We start from the raw sequence: 27,760 nt of genomic DNA, 5'->3' as shown, positions 1-27,760 counted from the left end.
TAAATTCCAAACCAAGGATTTGTGACCTTTGAAGTACTTCTTGAGTATAGAAATATCAAGATCTCGTATCAGAATGGTCTTGTCGCAGAGAAAGTATGTTCTTGATCTTTTAGATGGGACTAGGGGGGGTCTAAACCTACTGATACACCCATGGATCCCAACAGTAAGTTAGTGCCAAATATGGGAGATTTGTTGCGTGACCCAGGATAGTACTAGAGACTTGTTGGAAAGTTGAATTATATCACAATTGCTCAACCTGATATATCTTTCCCAACAAGTGTTGTGAGTCAGTTTCTCGATTCTCCAAGAACAACTCACTAAGATGTAGTAATTCGCATTTTGAGATACCTCAAAGGTGCATCTGGGAGAGGTCTCTTATATCAGGATCGAGATCACACTCATGTTCAAGGATCAACACATCCAGGATCTAAAGCTTTTCCACCAAACTAAATTTCAAACCAAGTATTTGGGACCTTTGAAGTACTTCTTGGGTATAGAGGTATCAAGATCTTGTATCAGAATGGTCAATTAGGCTAGTTCGCCTTCCAACCAAACATCCACAATCGGGTACTACATCTTTATTGGTGGTAATTTGGTTTCTTGGAAAAGTAAGAAGCAATATGTGATGGCGCTAGGTCAAGTGTTGAGTCAAAGTATAGGGCTTATGGCTCACACTACATGTGAACTTATTTGGTTAAAGAACATGTTGGAAAAACTAGGTTTTCCACATTCTCGGCCTATGGAGCTAATGTGTGATAATCAAGCTACAATTCATATTGCCTCCAATGTCTTTGATGAGCAGGCAAAGCACATTGAAGTTGATTGCACTTTGTTCGAGAGAAACTTGTGCATAAGCTCATTACAACCACTCATGTCAGATCTGATTTTGAGCTTGCTAATTTATTCATCGAAGCCTTGGGAGGTGTTTGTGTGAAATTCATCTACAACAAGCTAGGAGCATATGATATATAGGCTCCAGCTTGAGGGGGTGTGTCAATGGTTATTTGGTTTTTAGCATTATTAGTATGTAATAGAGTATGTTAGTGATTGTGAGTTAGTAAGCATATTATGGCCATTGCTATTGTACTGGACATATATTATAAATAGAGGGAGAGACCTATTCTTGAGGTAAGGTCTTCCATTTTACCCAATTATTCAACAGAGGCAATGAATATGGAAAAAATAAAAAAATGAGGCCGGTGATACAATTTTAGATTTGAAATGTCCTACAATTTGATAATAGTGAATACCTACTTTGTAGAAAGAGAAGAACATTTAATAACTTTCATCATATGACTCATAATCTTAACTCCACGATAGTGATTACAATTTTGAATATCACGTTTGTTTCTGTATAAAAGTATTAACATGCTTTTCCTCCATTCTTCAAGCATTTTCTTGGTTTTTATGATAATGTTGAAAAGATTAGTTAACCAAATATTTCCTTTATCCCCTAAACATTTCCAAACTTCAATTGGTATGTTATCTGGTCCTATAGATTTTCAACTTTTCATCTTTTTTAACGTCATCTTAACTTCAACGAGTCTAATTTTGCAAATAAATCTCCTATTTTTAGTCTTCTCCTCATTTGTCACCTCCAAGTTCAATCTTTCATTTTGGTTTTCATTAAACAACTTATCAAAGTATCTTCGTCACCTCTCTTTTATATCTTCTTCTCTAGTTAAGAAATTATCATCCTCGTCCTTTACACATTTTCAATCACCTAAATCTTTTCTTTTCCTTTCTCTAGCTCTAGCAAGTTTATAAATATCTCTTTCTCCTCCTTTTGTATCTAGTCTAGTAAATGAAAGTTAAAGTGTAATCCCAAGAGGGGGGTGAATTGGATATTTTAAAATTAATGCGCGGAAGCTTAAACAATTTATCTTAATTTGTTTTTGCCTTTTTGCGAGGTGATCTAAATATTCTAATCACCACAGAACTATTTTCGACTATACCAATTTTGATATTCCTAAATATGAAACCAAATCACAAGATTTACAATATTTTCAGTAGATATTTATAACAATATGTTCAGCCACACAAAAGTTGATGCTAGAATTTGAGTGATTAACGAATCATTACAAAGCAATTCCAGAAGATTAAATTTAATTTAAATCTGTAGATACAGCAGAGTTTGATTAGTATAGGTATTCAAATCATTCATGGCATTCACAACTCAAGGTAAAACATTCATAGCATTCATAGCAGATATATCTCAAAACAAATATGCGTGAAAAGTAAAGAAGATAAGGGAAAGAGTGACATTGGTATTTTTTACAAGGTTCAACAACCGAGCCTACGTCCTTGCCTCATGCAACCCGCAATGAGGATTTTACTATCCCTCCTTCTGGGCAGAGATGCCTCTCTCTTTTAGTAGGCTGAGATTCCTATACAAAACTCCTTCAATAGGCGGAGATGCCTTTCTTCTTTACGTAGGTGAAGTTTCCTCTCTTCTTTGCATGGGCAGAGCACCCCACTCCTTAACTATGCCGAGTCGCCCCTCTCCGTTCAATAGGTGGAGCACTTCTCAAGCAAGAACAGCCCTCTTGCTTGTCAATGATTCACACCCGAATTGTCAGTTTACAAATAAATCAGCAGCAAATTTTGTACAAGAAGAAAACTCTCACAAAGAGCAAATTTATACACGTGAAAATCACTACGACACTCTCAAAGATATCTTTGCCACGAAACTCAAGAGATTGCTAGGTTTTCTGGGTTTGAAAGCTAGGAACTTGAAGTATAAAACCAGAAAATAATTTCAGATAAAGGGAAACGGCGCACAGCAGATTTTCAAGAATGAAATCAATGTATTTTCTCGCTATTGGGTTTGCCCTAACACGATTAGGGTTAGCCTTTTATAGCTAGTTTTGAAATCTTACCGTTTGCCCAAGTTTTGGAAACAATTATTTCAAAATTGGAAAGAAATCGCATTGTTCGCAAAATATATCGCATGCTTTGGTCGACTGAACATGGAGTTTGGTCGTCCAAACCAATTAAAAGTATGAATTTTGAAACAAGCAGTAGCCTTTCCATCGACTGAACTTTACGTTTGGTCACCTGAACCTATTCAGTCGACCGACCCAAACGAACACTGTTTGGACTTTAAACAATGGTTGTAGCCATTCAATCGACTGAACCATAAGTTCGGTCGCACAAACTCACTCATGCTAGACCAGGTTGTTCAGATTCCTGCTTTCGGTCGATTGAGCATAAGCCTCGGTCACCCGAACACCTTGAAATTCAATGTTCTTTTTATTTTTTATCCCAAAACTCATTTGTATCCTTTTGAAAAAATATTTGGATTTTGAAAAAATATTTTTCAAGTTATTAAAATAGGTCTCTAGGTCCAATAATTAATCCTATGAGCTTCACAACAAACATAAGTTTGAGAAGTACTTACATGAGACTTATATTACACTACACATGAAATATTATCTAAGTCTTAATGTCTTTAAGCTTGATCTTCATCCAAGCTCTTCTTCAATATCAATAGTCATTCTTCATTTTCCTTGTGTTCTTCATGGCTTTAAACTTAAATATAGTCCATTGTGCTTGTAAGATATAATACCTGTAAATACACTTGATAGCACAATTAGATTCTTTAGTTTGTCATTATCAAAACGAGATTAAGCCTTGTTAAGCCAACAACATATAAGTATCATAAGCTCTACATTTAACTTCACTAACAGTCTTTTTAACATTTTTTCTTGCCTCTTTATACTTCTATAAATATATTTCTACAATTTCGTCATATTTTATACCAATTTCTTTTTGTCTTAACAGCTTGTTGGACTTCTTGATCCCACCGCCAACTTTCTTTACTACCTGAGTATCTTCCTTTGGACTCACCTAAAATCTCTTTTGCTATCCTTACGATAGAGTTTGTCATTTTATTCCAACAGTATTTGCATCCACCTAACTCCATATTGTCCAATCACACTCTTTGATAATTTTATCTTTGAGTTTTGCTATATTATCCCCTTCAAGCTCCACCATTTAGTCCTCTTATGTTGATTTATGTTACTCTCTTTCTTCCATTTTTTAATATGTATGTCTAATACTAGAACTCCATGATGTGTAGTCAAAATTTCACTTTAGATAACTATACAATCCTTACAAGATAAACAATCCCCATTCCTAGTTAATAAGAAATTTATTTGGCTTTTATTATGCCCACTCTTGAAAGTTATTAAGTTTTCTTCTCTTTTATAAAACAAGTATTCAATATAACCAAATCGTACGGCATGGCAGAATCTAAAATTGTATCACCGGCCTCATTTTTATCTCCATATCCATGGCCTCCATGTATCCTCTCATAGTCTATATTATCCATTCCAATGTGTTCATTCAAATTAGCTCCTATGAATGTCTTTTCAGATATTGGTATCCCTTGTAAAATACTATACAAATCCACCCAAAAGAGTCTTTTAAGATTTTTTGCTAAGCATATTTAGGGAGCATATGCACTAATCACATCACTATCTCCAAGCCTAGAGCTATCCTGACATTAATAATCCTATCCCCTATTCTTTTAACATCTACTACATTATTTTTTACTTCTTTGTCTACAATAATTTCCACCCCATTTTTATGTTTCTCTTTTATAGTGTACCAAAGTCTAAATCCTGATTTTTCAATTTCTCTAGTTTTCTATCCTATCAATTTCGTCTCTTGAAGGCAAATTAAGTTAATTTTCCTTCTAAACATAATTTCAACTATTTCCATACTTTTGCCTGTAGGAGTCTCTATATTCCAAGTTTCTAATCTAATCCTAATTTCTTGTGCTAATTTCTTAGCGCTCTCCCTTCTATGTTGACTCGGTCTATTCCCTTTACCTAGGTGGATTTGGTAAGAATTCATGTTATAAAGATCTGACAATTTACGCTGGCTGTCAGCTACTTAACACAATCCTGCTCCTTTATCCAAGTTTGGGACTGGCTGTGTGTACAAAGAAAATTTGTGTTACGCAAGCGAAGTTTAAGCTTTTTTTTTTTTTTTAATGCAAACTTATTTCAAATAGACAATTTTCTAAAACACACCTTACAACCAATGAAAATCACACAAACAACACAATGCATTTAAAAATCTAAAGAATACGATTTTGCCATGTGAATCCAAACTAGACCTAAATTCAAAAAACTCGTGCCATAGTATTTTTTGAAAAAAAAAAAAAAAAAATTTACACTACAAGATTTTCAATGGAAAACACAAAAAATGAATATGGTAAGTCTATAGATCATAAAATACAAAATTTACTTTACTAACCAACAATTGAAAAAAAAAATTAAAAATAAAAAAATCGTAAAAAAAAAAATAGCAATAATACTAGTAAAAAGAAATATACCAAGAGAGAAGAAGATCTCACTAGTGGTCGAAACTAAGGGACAATGACAATCGATTGACTGAAAATACTACCTTAAGCACCCTTTGGCATTGAAAATTTGATGCTGCTAAAGAAAAATCAATAGAAGAATACTAAAGCAACGAGGGAGTGCAAGAACTCTTCAATCCAAATTCAAGATTCAATTCAAAATTGGCAATGGATTTTAGTCAATGGTGCCAACATAACCTCTCATTGGACTAACGCCCCCTCACACATAACCACCTTGATCAAAGCTGGACATTTTTTTTTTTTTTTGGCACGATCTTGAGATAAAATGTATGACCTTGAGTATTTTCAGTCAAAATTCTATTGACCCAATCTTTTGGAAGAAATTTGAATTTGGTGTTTCTAAAGAGATGAAAAATTTGTAAGTGCAAAAAATTTTAAGGATTTTATTTCTTCACTTCCAAGAAAATAAAATTCAAGAAGTGGGAGTTTGTATACAACTCAAGATTTCATATCAGACAAGACAGATGATGAAAAAAAAAAGAGAGAGAGAGAAGCTTCGCAAGATGACAAAGAAACTTGTACAAGAAGTCCTAGTATCATACACACACACACACACACACACGTATATATATAGATATATATAAAATGGAAGAGCGAGAGCAACATGAATCAATGCAAGAGAACTAGGTTGCGGAGCTTGAAGGGATAAAATATAGTAAAATTCAAAGATAAAATGATCAAAGAGAGTGATTGGACAATAGGGAATAACGTAAATGACAACATTATGTGGAATAGAATGGCCAACTCTATCATAAAGTTAGTAAAAGAGATTTTAGGTGAATCCTAAAGTAGAGAATCAGCTAGCAAAGAAAGTTGGTGGTGGGATTAGGATGTCCAAAAAGTCGTAAAGACTAAAAGAAACTAGTATAAAACATGGCAAAGTTGTAGAAATATAGAAAATTTTGAAAAGTATAAAGAGACAATAAAAATGCAAAAAAACACCATCAGTGAAGCTAGACATAGATCCTATAATACTTTATATACTAGACTAGATACAAAAAGATAAAAAGACATTTACAAACTTGCTCGAGCTAAAGAAAGAAAATGCAAAGATTTAGTAAATGTAAAATGTATAAAGGGATGTTCGGTCCTGGTCTTTGGATTAGCCAGGAGTGCTTTATCATAAATCTTTTTTTAAATTCTAGACTCACACCAATTCTTCTTTCCCACTCAATCGTTTCATCTAGAAGGCTAAGGCTCCACCAAAAATTAAGGCTTTCACTTGGCTGGTTGTGCTCAATAAAATTAATACTAATAACTTGCTGCAAATTAGGAGACCTTTCAAGGCTCTCTCTCCCATTGTCTGTGTGCTTTGTTACAAAAATTCTGAGATGGCTTCTCATTTTCTTTTGCATTGCGATTTTTCTTGGGAGAAATTAGAATAAGCATTTTGGTATTTCTAGAGAGAGCTGGGTATGCCCTTCTTCGATTGGTGAATATTAGTTATTTCTTTCACAGGCTTTGGTAGGAGAAAGGATAAGGCAACCCTATGAAAGTGTGGAATACTTGCAGTTTTATGGGGGTTACGGTTGGAGCATGATCATGGTTTTAAATCGCGGTCGCAGGTAATGTCGCATAACGGTCGTGGGTGCTGCAGGACGCGGGAGAAGCAGACGTTACGCAACGGGGAGCAGTCGTAACACCCATGAATTTCTTTCATGCATGCACAACCATGCCAAAATTGAAGAATAAGCATGGAATCTTTTAAAACATGATTTTTAATGAATTTTGACCACTTTTATTCAACGAACAAACACTGTTCAATATGCAACATGATTTTTATATTAATTTTAGTGCACTATTTACAGGAAAAGACACTTTTTCAATACTTTCTACTGCTTTAAAAAATTTAGAAATGTAATTGAAAATGAAAACCAATTAATTAGAGACATAAAATGAATCAATATAGTTAAACATACACATGAAATTCATTAGCATCGGTACGTGAAATAGTTACATTTAATAGTTCCATACAATTTTATCGTTTTCTAGAAATTTAATTTTAAAATTTTACTATTCAAAATAACAATAGGGGTGTAACAAAATTGACCGAAACCAACGAAATTAACCACACCGAACCAAATTTAGTCGATTTTGTATGTGAATTGGCTCCATTTGGTGTAGGAAATGGGAGAACCGAGACTTTTGGTTTGGTCTCCGGTTTGAATGTTTAAAAAACCAGAAAAATCGAACAAGACTCTATATATATACACAACAACAAAACCAAGCCTAGGTGCCGGTTACATGAATCCTTTTCCGCCAATTTATACGATCATGGATAATTTCTTTCGACAAATTCAGGGCTATTAACTCATTAGTCACTATCTCATTCCAAGTTATTTTAGGTCAACAAAACCAAGCTTAGGGGTTGGTTACACGAATCCTTTTTCGCCAATTTATGCGATCATGGACAATTTCTTTAGACAAATTCAGGGCTATTAAATCCTTACTATCTCATTCCAAGTTATTTTAGGTCTACCTCTACCCCTTCTACTACCCCTCACAATAACTAACTCACTCTTCCTCACTGGTGCACTATGTGGCCTACGTTACAAGTGCCCAAACCATCGGAATCATTCTTCCCTTATCTTATCTTCTACAAGAATTATACTTAACTTACTATGAATATGTTCATTTTTTAATTTATCTTTCAATGTTATACCATTCATCCATCTAAACATTCCCATCTCGGCAACTTACACTTTTTGGATATGTTGTTTCTTAGTTTCCCAACATTCTGATCCATATAGCATAGTTGCTCTTATAGTCGTCCTATAAAACTTTCCTTTTAATTTTAAGGGTATTCTACAATCACAAAGCACACTTGAAGTACTTCTCCATATTACCCAACCTGATTTAACTCTATGCATTACATCCTCTTCAATTTCTCCTTCAACTTGCATAATAGATCCAAGGTATCGAAATCTACAAATGCTATTTATTTCTACATCATCAAGTTTAACTTTGTCGTCAATATTCCTCCTACCATTATTGAAATTACATTTCATATATTCTGTCTTATTTCTACTTATCCTAAAACCTCTAAATTTTAAAGTTTCTCTCCATAATTCTAACTTAGCATCTATTCCACCCCTAGTTTCATCAATCAATACAACATCATTTGCAAACATCAAACACCATGGAACCTCATTTTAAATAATCCCGGTCAGTTGGATCCATCACTAAAGCAAAAAGATAAAGGCTCAAAGCAGATCCTTGATGTACACCTATTATGATTGGAAATTCTCTAGTCTCTCCACCTATAGTCCTTACACTAGTCGTTACTCCATCGTGCGTATCCTTAATGACATCACTGTACCAACTACATGCACCTTTTTTCTTTAAAACTCACCATAGAACTTCCTTAGGTACTCTATCATATGCTTTCTCTAAATCAATAAATACCATACGCAAATCCCTCTTCTTTTTCCTAAACTTTTCCATGAATCTTCTTAAAAGATATATAGCTTCTGTAATAGATTTCCCAGGCATAAAACCAAATTGGTTTTCTAAGACCTTCGTTTCTAGCCTTAACCTTTGTTCAACTACCCTTTCTCACAATTTCATTGTATGACTCATAAGTGTAATTACATGATAGTTATTACAATTTTGAATATCTCCTTTATTTTTGTATATAGGTATTAAAGTGTTTTTCCTCCATTCATCTAGCATTTTCTTAGTTTTTATAATTGTGTTAAATAAATTAGTTAACCATATAATAACATTATCACCTAAGCATTTCCAAACTTCAATCGTGATATTATCTAGTCCTATAGTTTTTCCATTTTTCATTTTTTTAGTGCAAACTTAACTTCGTTAACTTTAATCTTGCGAATAAATCTCAAATTTTTAGTCTTTTCCTCATTTGTCAATTCTAAGTTTAAGCCTTCTATTTGGTTTTGTTTAAATAGCTTACTAAAGTAACTTCGCCATCTTTAGTTTATATCTTCTTTCTTAACCAAGACAATATTATCCTCACTTTTTATACATTTTGCATTACCTAAGTCCTTACTTTTTCTTTCTATAGCTCTAGCAAGTTTAAATATATCTCTTTGCCCTTCTTTTGTATCTAATCTATCAAACAAATTATTAAATGATCTATGTTTAGCTTCACTAACAACCTTTTCTGGATTTTTTCTCGCCTCTTTATAATTTTAAAAGTTATCCATGTTTCTACATTTTTTTCATCTTTTGCACCAAATACTTTTTGTCTTTACGGATTTTTGAACATCTTGATCCCACCACCAACTTTCTTTGCTATTCAAGAATCTTCCTCTTGACTAACCTAAAATCTCTTTTGCTGTTTTTTTAATAGAGCTAGTTAACCTACTCCAAAGAGTATTTGTGTCTACACCATCCTCTATAGTCCAATCACCATCTTTGATCATTTTATCTTTAAATTTTATTATATTTTCTCCCTTTCAGTTCCGCCATCTAGTTCTCTTACACTAATTTATTTTATCATTTTTCTTCCATTTTTTAATACATATATTTAATACTAAAACTCTAATGTTGTGTGGTTACGCTTTCACCTGGGACAACTTTACAATCCTTACATGATAAACAATCTACCCTCCTAGTTAAGAAAAAATCTATATGACTTTTATTTTGTCCACTTTAGAAAGTTATTAAGTGTTCTTCTCTCTTCTTAAAGCAAGTATTCATTATAATAAAATCGTATAACATAGCAAAGTCTAAGATCATCTCTTCAGTCTTCAGTCTCATTTTTGTCTCCATATCCATATCCTTCATGTATCCTCTCATAACCATTATTATATCTTCTAATGTGTCCATTCAGATATGCTCTAATGTATATTTTCTTAGCCCCTAGTATAATACTCTATCCATATCTTCCCAAAGTTGTCTCCTAAGATTTTCTGATAAGCCCACTTGAGAAGCATAAGCACTAATGATATTTATTATCTCTTAGCTTAAAACCATCTTGATTTTTATAATTCTATCCCTACTCATTTACATCTATAATACTATCTTTTAAGTTTTTATCTACAATAATTCTTAGCCCATTCTTATGTTTTTCTTTTCCAGTGTACCAAAGTTTAAATCTTGATTTATCAATTTCTCTAGCTTTCTTCCCACCCACTTAGTTTCTTGAAGGCAAATTATATTTAAAAAATTTACATTTAGTTGTTTTTTAACTTATTTATGCTTAAAAAATAAAAATAAAAATAAAAATTGGATATTGGTTTGTTATGGAACTAGATTCATTAATTCAAGTATAAAGCAATCATTAATTCATTATTTCTAATGAATTATAAATGGAAATTGCAAATGACAAGATCATGCATATCAATTATTTGATAAATTTTTTATTTTTTTAAAAATTTTCCTAAAAACTCAATTCAAAAATTCATTATTTAAGAGGCATATTTAGTTGGTTTTTTGAATTTTATTGGGAAATTTTTTTATTAAATTAAAATAATTTTAAGAAGGTTGGTTTTTAATTTTAACAAGCATAATTAAGGGCCACTAAAAAGCCACCAAGAGGCTCACATCAACCAAAAAAACCGAAGCGAACCAAGAATATTCGATTTGGTTCACTTTGGTTCAGTTCGGTTTTTAGGCAATCTCAGTTTGATTCGGTTCAAAAATATACCGAACCAACAAAACCGGTTTAGGTGCTGAACCAGCCCAAAAATCAACCGAAGCAGGCATAAAATTTGGGCACATTAGGAGTTAGGCAATTTAGGCCCATTAAGCAATTTACGACTAAATAGATAGTAGTTTCATTTTATTTAATACTTAATAGTTACATATTCATTTGTATATTCTAACAACTTTAATTTTTTAAATTCTAATATTCAAAATATCAATAACTAAGCATAACAATTTAGTCCATTAGGGATTAGGCAATTTAGGCCCATTAAGCAAATTAATTAGTTAAGCTATAAGTGTAGCAAATTAGCAATTAAAAGTATAAGTAACTAAGTAGTAAGTGAGTGGTTGGGCAATTTAGGCCCATTAAGCAAATTAATTAGTTAAGCTGTAAGTGTAGCAAATTAGTAATTAAAAGTATAAGCAACTAAGTAGTAAGTGGAAATAGTTATAAACATTGCATAAGCTTAAACTATATGTGGCAAATAATTTAATTAAGCACTAAAGCTATAAGCATTGTGTAAGCTTAAGTCATAAGTAGAAAATTAATTAGTTAAGCTAAAAGCTGCCTAACTTGCTTTAGCAAAAAAAAAAAAAAGTGGGGTGGAATAAATTGTACATGCTAGCAGTAGGCAAACCCATGAACAGGAAGTCAGGACCCAGGAACTACAAACACAAAGCATCTCCCATTCCCAAACCCTCTTGAAAGCTCAAAGCCTCAAATCCTCTTTGGATCTACCCAAATCCCAAGTTTCTAGCTTGATTTCTTACTCAAATCTACCCAAATCACTTCCATACAGCATCAAATTCCTTCCCAAATGGATAAAATTTCAAACAAAGGGAATGGGATGTAGTAGATCACCTTTATATGGCAATTTCAAGCACAAATTTGTGTTTTTTCAGCCAGAGACCACTGGATCTAAGCTGAACGACCTTGGGGAGAGGGAGAATTGCAGAAAAACTCATAAAAATAAGAAACAAATGAGGTATTTTCAGTATATAGGGCTGTCGGCAGGGAACGATGGTGTAACAGGGTGTAATAGCCCATAACGGAAGCATAACGCCCATTACAGCCTGATATAGAAGGGTAATAGTCATTACGGATGTGATTTTTTCCTCAGGGCCTCGAAATTCCGCTACGTAACATAACGGTCATTCAAAACCATGACCATAATGCAAGGATATTCTATGGGAAGAAATTTAATTGGGATAAAATTCAGTACTTGGCCTCACTGTGGTGAGCTGGTTTGGGTTTTTTCAGAGGAATTAGTTTCCACGAATTATATAGAGATTGGAGGAACCTATTGCCATGTCGATCTTTTATTTTTTGGTATTTATTAGTTGTTTTTTTTTTTTTAAGATTGCCCTAGGCCTTTTTTGGGACATGTCTCATTCACCCTTGTGTAAATTCTCTTCCTATTATTGAAATCTTCTTTTGCTGCCAAAAGAATAAAATAAAATAAAATGTATAGAGGGTGAGAATGATGATGCCTAAATCAAAGAAAGACATAAAAGAGAAGTTGCAGAGATACTTTAATAAGTTGTTTAGTTAAAATGAAACGGAAAGCTTGAGCTTGGAAGTGACAAATGAGGAAAAGAATAAAAATAGGAGAATTATTCACAAAATAGTCCTTTAAGATGGCTTTAAAAACGATGAAAAGTGGGAAATCTATAGGGCTGAATAACATACCATTTGAAGTTTGGAAATGTTTAGTGGATAAAGGAATTGTATGGTAAACTAATCTATTCAACACTACTATAAAAACCAAAAAAATGTCAGAGGAATCAAGGAAAAGCACATTAATACCTTTATACAAAACAAAGGTGATTTTGTAATAACCATAATGGACTTAAGATTATGAGTCATACGATGAAACTATGGGAAAGGGTAATTGAACAAAGAATAATAAAAATGAGGGTTTTAGAGAACCAATTTGGTTTTATGCCTAGGAGATCAACAAAAGAGGTTATTCATGTTTTAAGAAGATTAATAAAAAAGTTTAGGAAAAAGAAGAGGGACTTGCACATGGTTTTTATTGACCTAGAGAAAGTCTATGAGGGTACCTAGGGAAGTTCTTTAGTGGGTATCGGAAAAAAAAAAAAAAAAAAGAGTATGCAATGTATGTATTGAGGTCATTAAGGATATGTAAGATAGAGTAGTGTTAGGACTGTAGAAAAGGAATCTAGAGAAATTTCAATCACAATAGGTGTAAATCAAGGGTCTACTTTGAGTCCTTACCTTTTTGCTTTAGTAATTGGTGAACTCACTAGGAATATTTAAAATGAGATCCCTTGGTATATGTTGTTTGCAGATGATAGTCTTGATTGATAAAAGTATATGATAGTCTTGATTGATAAAAGTAGGAGTGGAGTGGAATCTAAGTTAGAACTTTGGAGAATTGTTTGAGTCAAAAGGTTTAGGACAAGTAGGAATAAGATAGAATATATGAATTGCAATTTTAACCATGCAAGGGGGAGTATTGGAGAGAAGATTAAACTTGATAATCAAGAAATTAATAGTACTATGGATTTCGATATCTTCGACCTATCATGCAAGCACAAGGGGAAATCAAAGATGATGTAATACACAGAGTTAAAATAGGTTGGGTAAAATGGAGTGTGTTAGATGTGCTATGTGATCGCAAAATATTCTTAAAATTAGAAGGAAAGTTCTATAAGATGACTATAAGGTCAGTCATGCTTTATGGATCAGAATGTCAGACAACTAAGAAACAACATGTACAAAACGTAAAAGTTGTGGAAATGCAAATGTTAAGGTGGATGAGTAGTACAACATTAAAAGAAAAATTAAGGAACAAACATACTCAATAAACTAAGCATAGCACCAGCCGAAGACAAGATAAGGGAGGGGCTCCTAAGATGGTTTGGGCATTTGAAAGTGAGTTAGTTATTGTTTCAAGTATCCAAATGGGTAGGGGTGGGTCTAAAATAACCTAGAATGAGGAAGTGAGGAAGAAATTAATAGCTCTTAAGCTAGCAAAGGAAAATTCTCTTGATCGTGTGAACTAGCAGAATGGGATTCATGTAGCCGACCTCACTTAGTGGGGCTCAAGGCTTCTTGTTGTTTTTGTTGTTGTTGCAAAACCATTTATCATTAATACTTTTGCAAGGGTTTGGTACTTTGCTTATATTGTACAAGTATTATATTTAATCATTGCAGAATTGTATTTGCCAATACTTATAGCAAAATTGTATTTGCCAATACTTATAGGGGTTAAGTTACATGTTTTACAATTTATAGTATTGTATTTTAGTTATTGCAAAATCATGGATCACAAGTACTCTTATAAGGTTGTTGCACGTGTTATATGCATGACACGACACTAACACACTTTGAACACTTCTCTGACATGCATCCAAAACTTTGTAACTTGTTTCTAAAGCGAAGACATAACCTGCATCCAACATGCATTTTCTAATTATTTTGATATTGTTTTCAGTATATGCCATCCAGTTCAAGAACTTCTCAATTCAACAATTAAAAAACAAAACAAAACAAAAACAAAACAAAAAAGTATATGTTTCTGCTCAGTGTCAAAAATGTAAAGACATCAATTGCAGATAATTACGCATATAAAATTACTAGTAGCAGAAAAAAAAAATAGCCCCGTCAACATTACTCGCACTACAGTTCTATGAACAGTCCTCAAACTCAAGAATCAACCAACACCAGGTCAAATCTACGGCATCATCATCATCCTATCAAATCAATAATGGTTGTCAATAATTTGCCTTCGTTTATTAAACTATCAAAGGCTGAAACTCATCAGCACAACACCTTACTAGCCAATTGTATTCCATAACTAATTTTGTGTTATATATTTAAAAAGAAAGAAAGAAAGAAAAGGAGCTAGCAATATACACTACGCAATATAAATAAATGCCCTAATACAACTACTTCCAAAAAACAAGGGGGAAAAAACAAAAGTTAGAACTCTTAATATGCAGACCAGCTCCGTCAATCAACCTTAACATCCCTAACCAACGTACAAGTAGTGAACTATCCCTTCAATTAACAAGTAGCAACCTAACAACATAAATTTTCAATTCATAAAGATACTTACAATTTGAAACACTAAACATGATAAATCTCTGGAAAATTATTATTGAATCACATGACAAAATTGTAATACTTTCTTTCATTTAACTTAAATGTTTCCGCACTAATCTAAGAAAGAAGTACAAACAATATTATTTAAAAAACAAGCTTATTTCAAACCAGATATTGAAGACAATTCACATAATATCACTATAAACTGAAGGCCCTGATGATTAAAAATATTAGAGAACCATGTGAGCAATTCCAATAAGCCTTGAAACAAAAATATAAAAGAAAAATTTCGAAAAAAATTTCAAGAAAGATCTATAAATGAGCCACATTTGTCCATCATCAAACTCAACAGTATTTTTCTGATACCAACCCAACCCACCACATTCATTGATGCCATTCCTACACCCAGCTGTTTAAAATAAGACATTGGTGGTCACTTCTTTAATTTTCTGGATTTATAAGGCCTTTCTCAACCTCAGATATGTTCATCATTAGCCTTACAAGCATTCCCAATTAATTTGCCTCCGTTTATTAAACTATCAAAAGCTGACACTCATCAGCACAACACCTTACTAGCCAGTTGTATGCTGTAACTAATTTTGTATTATATATTGAAAAAAAAAAATGAAAAAGAGCTAGCAATATACACTACACAATGTAAATAAATGCCCCTAATACAACTACCTCCAAAAAAAGAGGAGGGAAAAACAAAAGTAAGAACTATGCAGACCAGCTCCGTCAATCAAACTTACCATCCGTAACTAATGTACAAGTAGTGAACTATCCCTTCAATTAACAAGTAGCAACCTAACAACATAAATTTTCAATTCTTAAAGATACTTACAATTTGAAACACTAAACATGATAATCTCTGGCAAATTATTATTGAATCACATGATAAAATTTTAATACTTCCTTTCATTTAACTTAAATGTTTCCCCACTGATCTAAGAAAGAAGTAAAAACAATACTATTTAAAAAACAAGCTTATTTCAAGCCAAAAATTGAAGACAAATCACATAATATCACTACAAACTGAAAGCCCTGATGATAAAAAATATTTGAGAACCATGTGACCAATTTCAGTAAGCCTAAAAATGCAAGTGCACTTGAAGCAATGATATAAAATAAAAATCTAGAAAAATATTTCAAGAAAGATCTAGAAATGAGCCACATTTGTCCATCATCACACTGAGCAGTATTCTTTGATACCAACCCAACCCAAACATTCATTGATGCCATTCCTACACCCAGCTGTTATTACTAAGACATCGGTGGTCACTTTTTAAGTTTCTGGATTTAGAAGGCCTTTTCAACCTCAGATATATTCAGCATTAACCTTATAAGGAGCACCAATGTGTTACTCATACATGTTAAGCGGCAAAAATAATTGTTCAGGTTATCCACACTAACATGCACATGCACTATAGATTCATGTTTACGAGACGGACTCAGCAGCATGTCCAGCAGATAGCTGGCACCTATGCACAATTTGATCCAGTTGTCTCCAATTCAAAAAAGCCTTTTCAATCAAATTAATACCTGCGATATTATGTAATCTGCCTGTTGTTTCGCATAATAATGCTCCGATGGATGGAGCTTCCCAATTATTGGTAGTAATTCTATTTCTGATAAGAATCTACAAATGGAGAAGGCCATTCATTAGTTAAACACATTGCGAAAGAACTCCCAGCTCAACACAAAAATAAAGATATTCTGAAGACTACCCATCATCATCTTTGTCAAGCTGAGAAAAAAGCATTTGAGCAGGGGCGTCCCTTGAACTATCATCATGGTGTGAAGAATTTTCTGCTTTATCGTAGTTCCTAACCATGTCAAATAGCCCATGGAAAAATTCCTTGAAGTTAACCTTCCCATCTTTGTCTGTATCCCGTTCCCTATAGAGAAAAAAGAGCAAGGAGGCCAGTTAACAAAGTTGAGGTATATGATGTTACTGCACACTGAGATAGAGAAGGAGAAAGAGAGAAAGAAAGATATGGAGAGAGACAACGGTCCAGCAAAACTAACTAGCAAATTGAATAACTAAAATAAATCATATCACCAATTAACCAACCACAAAGCATGCACATTTCTGGGTAAAAATATGAACTTGATACCAAACACCTTTGGCGTTCCCAAATAAAAAGCTAGACAAAAAAAAAATCCTGCTTTCGATATGCGAATGGTAAAATTAAGACAACCAAATAATGTTGCCTTGCTGGGTTGATGTAAAATTAAGTTGAAATGTTACTCCTGTTAAGATTAAAAAATCATCTGACCGTCAGTGCTACCCCTAGCTAGAAAACAGTTCCCATTTTAGAAGTAAACTAGAAGTGCAAAAATTCCCCCACCCAAAATAAAGAAACAGAAAATAAGATGCTAAAACTAACACTGCATCAACCAGACAAAGATGAAGTATTTGATGCTACAGTTAATTATTAATTTCCATGCACCTAGACCAGCCCAGTGTTTTTAACACTCAATATGGCTACAGATTTCTGAAACCAGGCAAGTTCTTGAAGTAGGAGAGGAGCAGAAAATCAGAGAGAGAGAGAGAGAGAGAAATAGAAAGAATGAAAGAGAGAGAAAGGTGGGAGAAGAGAAGTGACACAGCAAGACAGAGTTACAAAGTAGAAATTAGCAACAGAGTAGAATAGAAATACAGCAGGGAGAAGCTGGACAGAACAGAGTATGAAGAGAAGTAGAGAGAAAGGGGCTGCATGATGGAGGGGAAACTAGTCTGGGAATCTGAATTCAAATGATAACTATCTCATACAAGTAATAAACCAAGTATTTACATCGACAACTAACAAAAACACATAATTACATAAAAACCTCAACATAGCAAGAAATTACACAACATGAAAATATATATATACAAAACAAGCAATATATTCTTTCTATTCTAATGAATTCATCTTCTTTTGTTATCAAAAAATAAAATTTGAAAAAAAATAAATAAATCTCCATCCCATCCAACCAATCTAAGAAAAACTCAGGACTTGAACAGCCATCAAAATCACAAGGACATCTAGATTTAATCAATAGTTGAGAATTTCCAACTAGGTGAGAACTAGATATATGGAATTGACTCATCACTTTTTTTTTAAATGGCAACATTTTCTAATTAGCATTTCAAAAGCCTACTGTTTGTACTTTGTACATATATGGGAATAGATTTTTTTAATTTTTATGATAAAAGAAGGTGTATTAGATAGAGAAAGAAATTACAATGGAGGACAAGAATTCCACACCATAAAAATAAAATGAAATTAAATTAAATGAAATGAAAAAAAACAAATATAAATAAACATAAAAATTAATAATAAACAAGGAACCCTCTCCTCAATCCTTTTCCTTTATAATTCACCAAACACTTCAAGTTAGCTACTCCCCTTTGACCCTTTTCAGCTCTATCTTTACACACTTCAAAACACACTTCATTTCCCCCAGGATCACAAAACTTTAAATCAAATTTATCCATGAGATCTTGAACTTCTAAATCCTTCCTTGAAATCTCCTCCACTGGCGTTGGCAAAATACGTCCTTCCAGTGCATCTCATTAACCAAACCATCATTTTCAAATATAGAGACCCCCTACAATCCTTCCAGAGAGGATGGATGTACATATGATAAGTATGGTAAGTCCCCTAAAACGTCACTGGAATCAGAAACATATCCACATTTTCCCTAATTTCATCCAATAATAAACCCCCGCCACAATCAAACTCACTAAGACCATCATTTTCATTATCTAACAAATACCCCCATTTCATTACCTCCTTTCCTTTGCTAACCCTGTCACAAGAATTTCCTGTCTTTTTCTTAGCATTTATGTCTTCCACAATACCTAGCTCTCCTTCTAAATTCCTCTTTAAAATCTTTGGCACAACCTCACCAGAGTGTTTTCTCTCATCTTCAAACAATTTTTTTCATTTCCACACCCATCTGCGCAATCTTCCAACAAGTATAAACGTTGGGACCCTTAGATCCCTTTGCTTTAATGTCTGTGGCATCAAATCACCCGCCCAAAACACCATTGCCTTTATAAACCTTTGCTGCAGCATCCTCTTACCCCTCTGCAAAACCAGAATCTTCAACCACTTAACACTTTTAGTTATTTCCTTATTGTTGTCAAGAAACTTTTCGAAAATCGAGCTTCCAGTTTCCTGTAATTGCTTATGATCTGTTCCAGTTGAATTTTGCGAAAATGGAGAGAGATTTTGGCCTTCGTTTACAGATGGGTCGCAATCCTTCTACCCTACACCTGCGTATTAGGGCTTAAAATTGGGCATCTTGGGCCTGCCAATTATGATTGGCCCAATCCTCCTCTCCCTTAGGCTGGCTATCCAAAATAGGACCCTGAAAATCTTGGTCCTACCCCTTATGAATGGCCCAATCATCCTTTCCCTTAGACTGGGCATCCGAAATAGGGCCCTGCAAATTATGGGCACTTTCAATTAATAAGCCCATTTTATATAAAAATGGGCCCACCCCCCCACCCCCCTCCTCTTTCCATATAAGATGTAAGTGAAATAGACGGATAGCTTCCAAGGAGAAGATCAAGAACTGCAGAAAGGAAGAGAAGGTGGAGCAGGTTCTGATGAGAATTTATTAAATCAGGAATGGGGAGGGGTGAGCGTGAAGGAACCATCGTCGCAGAGCCCTCGAAATGGATGTAAATATTTATAGAAGGAGAAACTTAAGAGAATTGAAATGGATGTAATGGAGGAACATGACTTGAAATAGAAAAAGATGTTCAGAAATTTTTGGGACCACCAAAATCAGAGAAATAAATGCAAAAGAACTGTGCAATCTTAATATTTTCCTTCAATTTCACACATCCCCACAAAATTCCACCAATAAACTTGAATTAGGATCTTGGCAGTTGGCAGTGCAGGTTCCCACTCCAAAATGTTGATGGTACAAGGGCATGCTTGCAAAAAATTATTGTGGCAGGAATCAAAGGCTGCAGATCAAAATTTCAAGTTCTGGGAGCAAAGGTTCTGGTAGCTTGAATTTATCCTCCACAAATATTTATCAAAAATCAAAGTTGGATTTCTTCAGACCAGCATCAAAATCTTGCAGAGGAAAACTAATGTTTTGCAGTAAATCTCAAAATACTGCAACTGGGACTCAAAATGCTGGCAGGCCTTTTTGGTTAAGAGGGATTTTTTGAAGAGGAGATTAAGAGTTTGGTTCTGAGATGGATAAAGATAATGCTCCTAGATTGAATGGTTTTAGCATGGCATTTTTCCAAGATTTTTGGGTAATAAACTGTGAAGAGAGTACAGAGATCATAAATTATTTTTAGTATATATTTTATATTTTTATACATTAACAGATAAAATAATAGAACTTCGAGATCATAAATTATTCTTAGTATATATTTTATATTTTTATACATTAACAGATAAAATAATAGAACTTAATTAATTGTAGTATGTCTTATGTGCCTAATAAATTATTGTAGTGTATAATGAATTTTATTTTATTAATTAATTTATCAAGCATATGATTAATGAAAAATTGAAAAGTATATATATAGTCAAGGATTTTAGGCCAATTAGGGTAAACTATTTATAAGATTTTGACTATAAACTAATCCAAGAGATTGATTGCGGACCTTGCGGTACTACAGGATACTATTTCTCTTAGGCAGGGCGCTTTTAGAGGTGATAGATTCTAGATGCAGCCTTGATAGCAAATGAAGTAATCGAAGATGCCGTTCAAAGGAAAAAGGGAGGTCTAGCGTCAAAATTGGACTTTGAGAAAGCTTTATGACAAGGCGAGGTGGAGTTTCTTGGACAAGGTAATGGATAGAAATGGTTTTGGTACGAGGTGGTGGGAAATGGATTCAGGGGTGTTCATCTTTTGTGATTTTCTCATTCTTAATTAACAGCAAGGCTAACTCCTGGTTTCATGGGTCCAAGGGTCTAACACAAGGAGATCCTTTTTCTCTTTTTCTTTATACTATTGTGGTTGATGCTATGAGCAGGATGACTGATAAAATCATAAAGGAGTAGATAGAGGTTTAGTGGAGATCTTAAAGAAGGATATAAGGAAGCATCTTCAATTCATAGATGACACTATCCTTCTTCTTTCAAAAGCATTTGGGTTGCTTCTCTAATTTGATGACCATGTTGCAAATACAACAACAACAAACCAAGCTTAAGTCCTGCTAGGTGAGCTTGGCTACATGAATCTTTTTTTTGCCGATTCACACAATCGAGGACATTTCCCTCAAGACAGCTTAAAAGCTATTAAATCCTTTCTCACCATCTCATTCCATGTTATTTTAGGCCTACCCCTACCACTTCTACTACCAATAACAATAACTAGCTCACTCTTCCTCACTAGCGTACTATTTGTCTTGCATTGCGGATGCCTAAACCATCTAAGCCGCCCCTCCCTTATCTTCTACCAAGGCATTGCAGATGACCATTTTGTGTGTGTTAGAGAAAATGTCAAGGTTGGAAATTAACTTTTCTAAGAATGCTATGGTGGGATCTAGGTATTAACACAATTTTTTTTTTTTTTTTTTATCAGTAAGGGTAAAACTATATTGACCAAAATGGATATATACATAATACACTGGGCATACCCAGGCAGAGGGGACCCAACTCCCCATCCAAGATGCAGAACAAATCAACAAGATACATCAAAAGCCTTTACCAAGGCCAAGTCAATAATCTAAATGACAGACCATCTGAAAGAAAATTATCTTCCACTAATATCAATCAATAGTATGAAGGCCAAACCTGTCAAAGACCTCTCTATAAGTATGTCTTTGAACCACCTAGATCAGCTCATTGGCGGAAATAGATTTGCCCTTAAACCTCCTCTTGTTCCTGGAGTGCCATATAAAGTACACCATGGTTGCCATGTAGATTCGCTTTCCCACAAAATGAATCCCAGACCCCTTTGTCTCTTTATGTAGCCATTTCAAAGCAGCTTTCAAGGTTGTCATATCTCTCCTCAAACCCAGCCACGCTCTAATCTGATCCCATACACAAGAGGAGAAGTTGCATTTAAAAAAGAGATGATCTATAGTCTCTGATTCCAAGCCACATAGAACACACGTTTGATCAATGTCATCACCATAAATCTTGTCACTAGTGAGCAACTTGCCTTTGATGCCTAACCACAAGATGAAGGCATACTTAGGAATACAACCGCTCTTCTAAACCTCTTTGAACCAGGGAACTTTGACTTCTTTATTTCTCCAGAAAGCATATCCCACGGAGGACTTTCCCCCACATTCTCTTAACAATCTATCTGCTTCTAACTAATTCCCACAACTCTGCAATATCTGGTTTTTAATCTCAATCATCCTTTTACAAAGGGGGAGTCTTCATGTTTAGAAGATACCGCCCACAGAGTAGATCCCTTCAAGTAATAGTGATGTACCCATTTAGACCATAATGAGTCCTTATCATGAATATTCCATAAAGCACAAGAAAGAAGTGCCTTATTCCAAGCTTTAATATCAAATACTCCCAGCCCACCTTCAGTTTTAGGAAGACATACCTCCCTCCAGGCAACAAGAGGCTTTTTCCTACCACCCCAAAGAAAGGTCCTACAAAGTCTCACAACATGCTCAAGAAATTGTTCACGACCACGAAAATTGCAAGCCAAAAGCACTCCACCCCTTGGACAACTAAATTGATAAGTTCAATCTACCTGCATAAGATAAAGTATGACCAGGCCATCCAGAAAACAAGTTGGCAATTTTATCAATAAGTGGAGAGTAATGCATAGCATTTAAGCGCGAAGCTGCAAGAGTTATACCAAGATACCGGAATGGGAACTCCCCAATATTGAAACCAGTTGTTTGTTTGATACCTTCCAATTCATAATCCTGAACTCCAGCATAGAACAAATTTGATTTCGTGCAGTTTGCAACCAGACCCAATTATTCGGTGAACTTTTTAAGGCATACCATAAGAAGATTAACTGAATTATAGTCTCCTCTAGAAAACAAAATCAAATCGTCTGCAAATGCCAAATGGGAGATTTTCAACTGTTCACACTTTAGGTGAAATTTGAAACCAGAGTATCCCTCAAGGGATTTCAACAATCATGATAAGTATTCAAAGACATATATCACAAATAACAGAGGGGGAAGGGGGTCACCTTGTTTGAGGCCTTTTCTACCTTTGAAGAATCCATGAAATCCCCCATTTAGAGAGATAGAGTAAGTCGTGGTAGACACACACTACATTATCCAGGTAACCATATTCGGTGGAAAATTATTAACACAAATTATTTTGCTAGGCTAGCAAGTTGTTCTGTTTTGCTCGTCCTATTACCTATGTGGGTGTCCCCTTAGGAGGTAACCGCATTGCAAACCCATTTTGGGATCCAATTTTTTAGTGTGGCTAGGAGATTGGATGCATGGGAGGGAGTGTTCTTCACTTTAGGGCTTGCATTACTCCTATCCATGCTTGTTTGTCTTCCCTCACTTCATATTATCTTTCCCTCTTTTTAGAATTTCCTGAGAGTAAAGGCTTGAGAAGTTGATGAGGGGATTTTTGTGGAAGTGATAAACAAGGCATAGACTATTTTGTAAGTTGGGAGACTGAGCAAATCTAAAAGGGAGGGAAGCTTGCTCTAGGAAATTTGGTGTCCAAAAACATCACTTTGACAGGGAAATGGTTATGGCATTTTCCTTTAGAACCTAATCGTCTTTGGTAGGGGTGTACATGGTTCGGTACGGTTCGGTTTTTGCCAAAACCGCCAACCGAACCGAACTCCTCGATTTTCAAAATGACTAAACCGAAACCGAACCGTATACCGTCGGTTTATGAACAAACCAAACCGTAAACCTTGCAGTTCGGTTCGGTTATTTTCGGTTTTACCGAATTTTTAACTATCAAAAAAATATTAATACTTGAGCTTGGGAGCCACAGCCCATTACGGCATTACAGAAGTCCTGGGCCACGGCTTTAGTTGCAAAGCCCAAACCATGAGATATGCTAAAAGGAGGATCCATATAAAATATATAAGGTGGGATCCTAGTTCATTTCCCATTTCCAACCGATGTGGGAGGGCTAGCAATTAGCAATTTAGCATGTGGTTCAGTGGTTCCTGCAGCTGCATGTGCCTTCGCAAATTTGTTTGCCGTTTTTTGCAGTTCACCGGTGGCCACCGGCCTCTCTCTCTCTCTCTCTCTCTCTCTCTCTCTCTCTCTCGCAAACACACACACACAATGACACAAACAGAGATGGGGGTGTGCACTGTGCACTGCACGCTAAGACGGTGAAGAAATCTTCTCGGCAGCCGGTAGGTGATCGTCCAAGAAGTGGCCATTATCCCCTCCAAGCGCCTCCGAAACAAGATCGCCGGCTTCTCCTGTTCTCCACCCACCTCATGAAACGGATCCAGAAGGCAGAAGGGTTCTGTCATCTGTGTTCTGTCCGTCGTGCTCGTGTCCGAGGCATCTCTCTTAAACTTGAAGAAGAGGAGCGCGAGCGTCACATGGAGGCTGGAGCCATGGACTTCGTCCCAGAAATCTCCGCCATCCAGACCGACCAGAGGTGGTTTCTCGCCGGCGACTGGCGATCCAACACGGCAACACCAACAGGCATCTATAATATATAATTATATAATTATTTTTTATTAATTCAGTTTTCGGTTTTTTCGGTTCGGTTTTGGTCCAAAACCGAAACCGAAACCGAAATTCTTTATATTTCAAAACCGAAACCGAAACCGCAAACCGAAAAACCGAACCGAAATGTGTTTCGGTCCGGTTTCGGTCCGGTTTTCGGTTTTTCGGTAAATTTTGTACACCCCTAGTCTTTGGCATAAGGTAACTCACAATAAATTTAGTCTGCCACAAAATGGTTGGATGCTAAAGTAGGAGTTAATATTACTATCCGAGTCCTTAGAAGTTCATGTCTCATTTTATCATCATTTTTTTCCTATTGTCTAGTACAAGTGGGTAATGGGGAGAGAATTTGTTTTCAAGAAGACCTTTGGGTGGGGGAGGGGCCTTTGGCTCTTGCATATCCTTGTCCCTTTTGATTATCAAATCCTCATGATAACCCAATTCTACTTTTCTCCTTTCAAAAGTGGATGGGCATTCTTGAGATTTCCATTTTAAGAGAAATCTTAATGATTCAGAGATTAATAAGCTGAATCTCTTGACCAACTTGCTTGCCTATTTTTCATGTTCATTTGGGGAGTCATAGAAGGGTTTGGAGCTTATATCCTCTTGCAAGTCCTTTTTTTCTTACCTAACACATGATTCTAATGCAGCTTCTTTTGCCTTGTACTCTTTGATTTGGAAAGCTAAAGTCTACTGAGAAAAGCTTTTATTTAGACTGCAATACTTGAGAAAATATGCACCAATGACTTGCTTAAGAAGAGAACACCTACTAATGCCAAAAGTTTGCATACTTTGCTTAAGTAGGGAGACTTGCTCACATTTGTTTTTTCGTTGCCCATTCACTTTGGCCATTTGGAATAAATTATTTGGTACCTTTGGTGAAAACTAGGTTGCTTCTCCATGTTGAAGGCTTTTTATAATATTACATTTAGCCGGTTTAACAAAGGGAAGAATAGGAAAGCATTGTGCAGTGCATTGTTTCGGCTATAATATGGTGAGTTTGGTTGGAGAGGAATGCTAGAATCTTCTAAGTTGTGGCTACCACTAACAATTTTCTTTGGAAAACAGTTGTTCATCTTGCATCTCTGTGGGTGTTGGCAAGTGGTTTCTCCCATCGTGTATTTCTGGAAGACATACAGCGAGCTTGGTTAACTCTGCTTCACTGGTTTGTTTTTTATCTTTTCCTGAGATCTTGTAGCTGGTTTTCTTTTGCAGAAGGAATATTTTTTGTTCTCCTTGTTCTATTTTCCTTTTTGGTTGTATCTTTTCTCTTCCGATAAAATTCTGTGTTTATTGAAAAAAAAAATTAAATTTAGCATTGACAGTCCAAGATCCAATAGTATAGCCCAAAATATCTCAAAGCCAAGTCAAAATATCGCGGAAAATTCCAAAATATCATGGCCAAACTTAATTTCTCGTATTTTTGGAAGATGCAGGAGAATCTGGAACTGTTCCACGCACATGACGCAAGTGCATGGGCCACATGCACAACTGGCAAGAGGCCTCGGATGAAAGTATTCTGCCTGGTAATAAATTGAAGGGTGCTGATTCAAGGTGGTGGTTTATCAAAATTACTCCGAAAAAAAAGTACGATTTTGAAGGGGGTTCATTGGGGTATTTTCAGGTGGCACAAGGACCAATGCTGCCCATCAGATGGAGATGAAATTTTGGAAAGGGCCTTTTTGGGGGCTTCTGTTTTTTATGGTTATGGTGTTGTCATGAAAATATTTTCAAAAAAAAAAAAATGATGTTTTAAAACTGAGGGGGAGGAGTGTAATTTCAGCCAAAAAATTGCAGATGAAACAGTCTTGTGTGTGTGGTGATCATGGTTTGCGCTCCACAGGAACAAAAAAACTAGCGAAAGAGAGAGAGATAAAGAGAGAATTAAGGGGGAAGAAATGGAAAAAAAAAAGAGAAGGATAAAAAAGGAGATACACCAAGATAGAGTTTCAGAATAGAAATTAGAGACAACAGAGAATAGGAATAGAACACAGAACAGCAAATCACAACAGAGCAGAGAAGAGAGGAGGAAGAAGGAAGAAGGAAGACGGATAGGAAAGGGAGAGGCTGCACGAGAGAGAGAGAGAGAGAGAGAGAGAGGGAGAGGGAGGAGAAGAAATTAGAATTGAAATGATAACTCTCATACAGCTCACAGACCAAGTATTTCTTACTACTACTAAAACACCTAATTACGTAGAAACTCCAGCATAACAGTAAATTACACAACACAATAATATTAGCATGGTTTCCTAAATCTATGCATAGAATAACCATGCCAAATAGGCAGCCTAAGTGATGTAGGCGTTCCTTCATCACTTCCATTCTTCATAACTAGGGGATTGTCTATCACCACTTGTTGAGCAAGAATATTAGGTCAATAAATAGGGATATTGTAATTTATAGGGAGAGTTGACTCTGGAACTCAATGAGGTACTGTGGGTTTGTTCAGGAGCAATATTTCTCCTCTCAACATAAGCCTCCCTCTTCTTTCTCCCTTCCACCCTACATAATTGGGTCATACTTATGCAAGTCTAAACAAATTGTACACTCTCATTGTCTTAATGCATCATTATCCTAAATGCAACACAAAACCAAGCCAGGAAGCAAATAAAGTCAACATGCAATGAGTGCAGTAATCAATTAAGGTCAACACATTAATCAAGTGAAACTGCCAAATACAGCTAGATTTTATAATGATGGATAAACTCAACATGTAACTGAAAACTTAATGAAGGCTGCAGCACCTCAATTCCTCTTTGCACAACCAATGAAGTAGCTTTGGATTTTTGCTGTCAGCAGGGTGCAGAAAGCTAGAAATTTAGGAGGAAAAAAATACGGAAGAGTTTTAGCAACTAAAATAAACTAAGCAATATGAAGCATTTCATCTACATTTTTTGCTGAATAAAATTTCCTACTCACTCATTGAACTCTGTTACATTCAAAAGTCCATCTTCATCCATATCCGATGCATTGAAGTGCTCCTCCTTCCACCAACCCATGTCATATCCAAAAGAATTATTATCTGGGTTACAAAACACACATTGACAAATAAATGTTTATATGAAAGCAAATT

At 35.1% G+C, this 27,760-nt stretch overlaps 2 protein-coding genes across 5 annotated transcripts in view; both read right to left on the bottom strand.

Annotated features, from left to right (window-relative positions):
* LOC131154584 (uncharacterized) overlaps positions 1–27,760 on the bottom strand; it is a 531,072-nt gene that overhangs the window by 328,208 nt on the left and 175,104 nt on the right. The gene's annotated exons all lie outside the window — the stretch shown is intronic.
* LOC131154589 (uncharacterized) overlaps positions 1–27,760 on the bottom strand; it is a 49,422-nt gene that overhangs the window by 9,606 nt on the left and 12,056 nt on the right. For all 4 annotated transcript variants that reach the window (XR_009136519.1, XR_009136517.1, XR_009136518.1 and 1 more), the window contains exons 2-5: positions 27,607–27,709; positions 27,432–27,497; positions 16,805–16,975; positions 16,620–16,716 (exon numbers count right to left, since the gene is read on the bottom strand). Coding sequence is in view for 1 of the 4 variants with exons in the window: in XM_058107494.1 (XP_057963477.1) it covers positions 16,620–16,716; positions 16,805–16,975; positions 27,432–27,497; positions 27,607–27,709 (437 nt within the window). In the remaining 3 variants the exon portion in view is untranslated. The remainder of the gene's footprint in view (positions 1–16,619; positions 16,717–16,804; positions 16,976–27,431; positions 27,498–27,606; positions 27,710–27,760) is intronic.

Source organism: Malania oleifera, chromosome 4, assembly GCF_029873635.1.
Source record: "Malania oleifera isolate guangnan ecotype guangnan chromosome 4, ASM2987363v1, whole genome shotgun sequence".
In the NCBI taxonomy this organism is placed as follows: domain Eukaryota; kingdom Viridiplantae; phylum Streptophyta; class Magnoliopsida; order Santalales; family Ximeniaceae; genus Malania; species Malania oleifera.
Note: the sequence above shows the minus strand (reverse complement) of the source record. Positions and strands in the feature narration are given on the sequence as shown.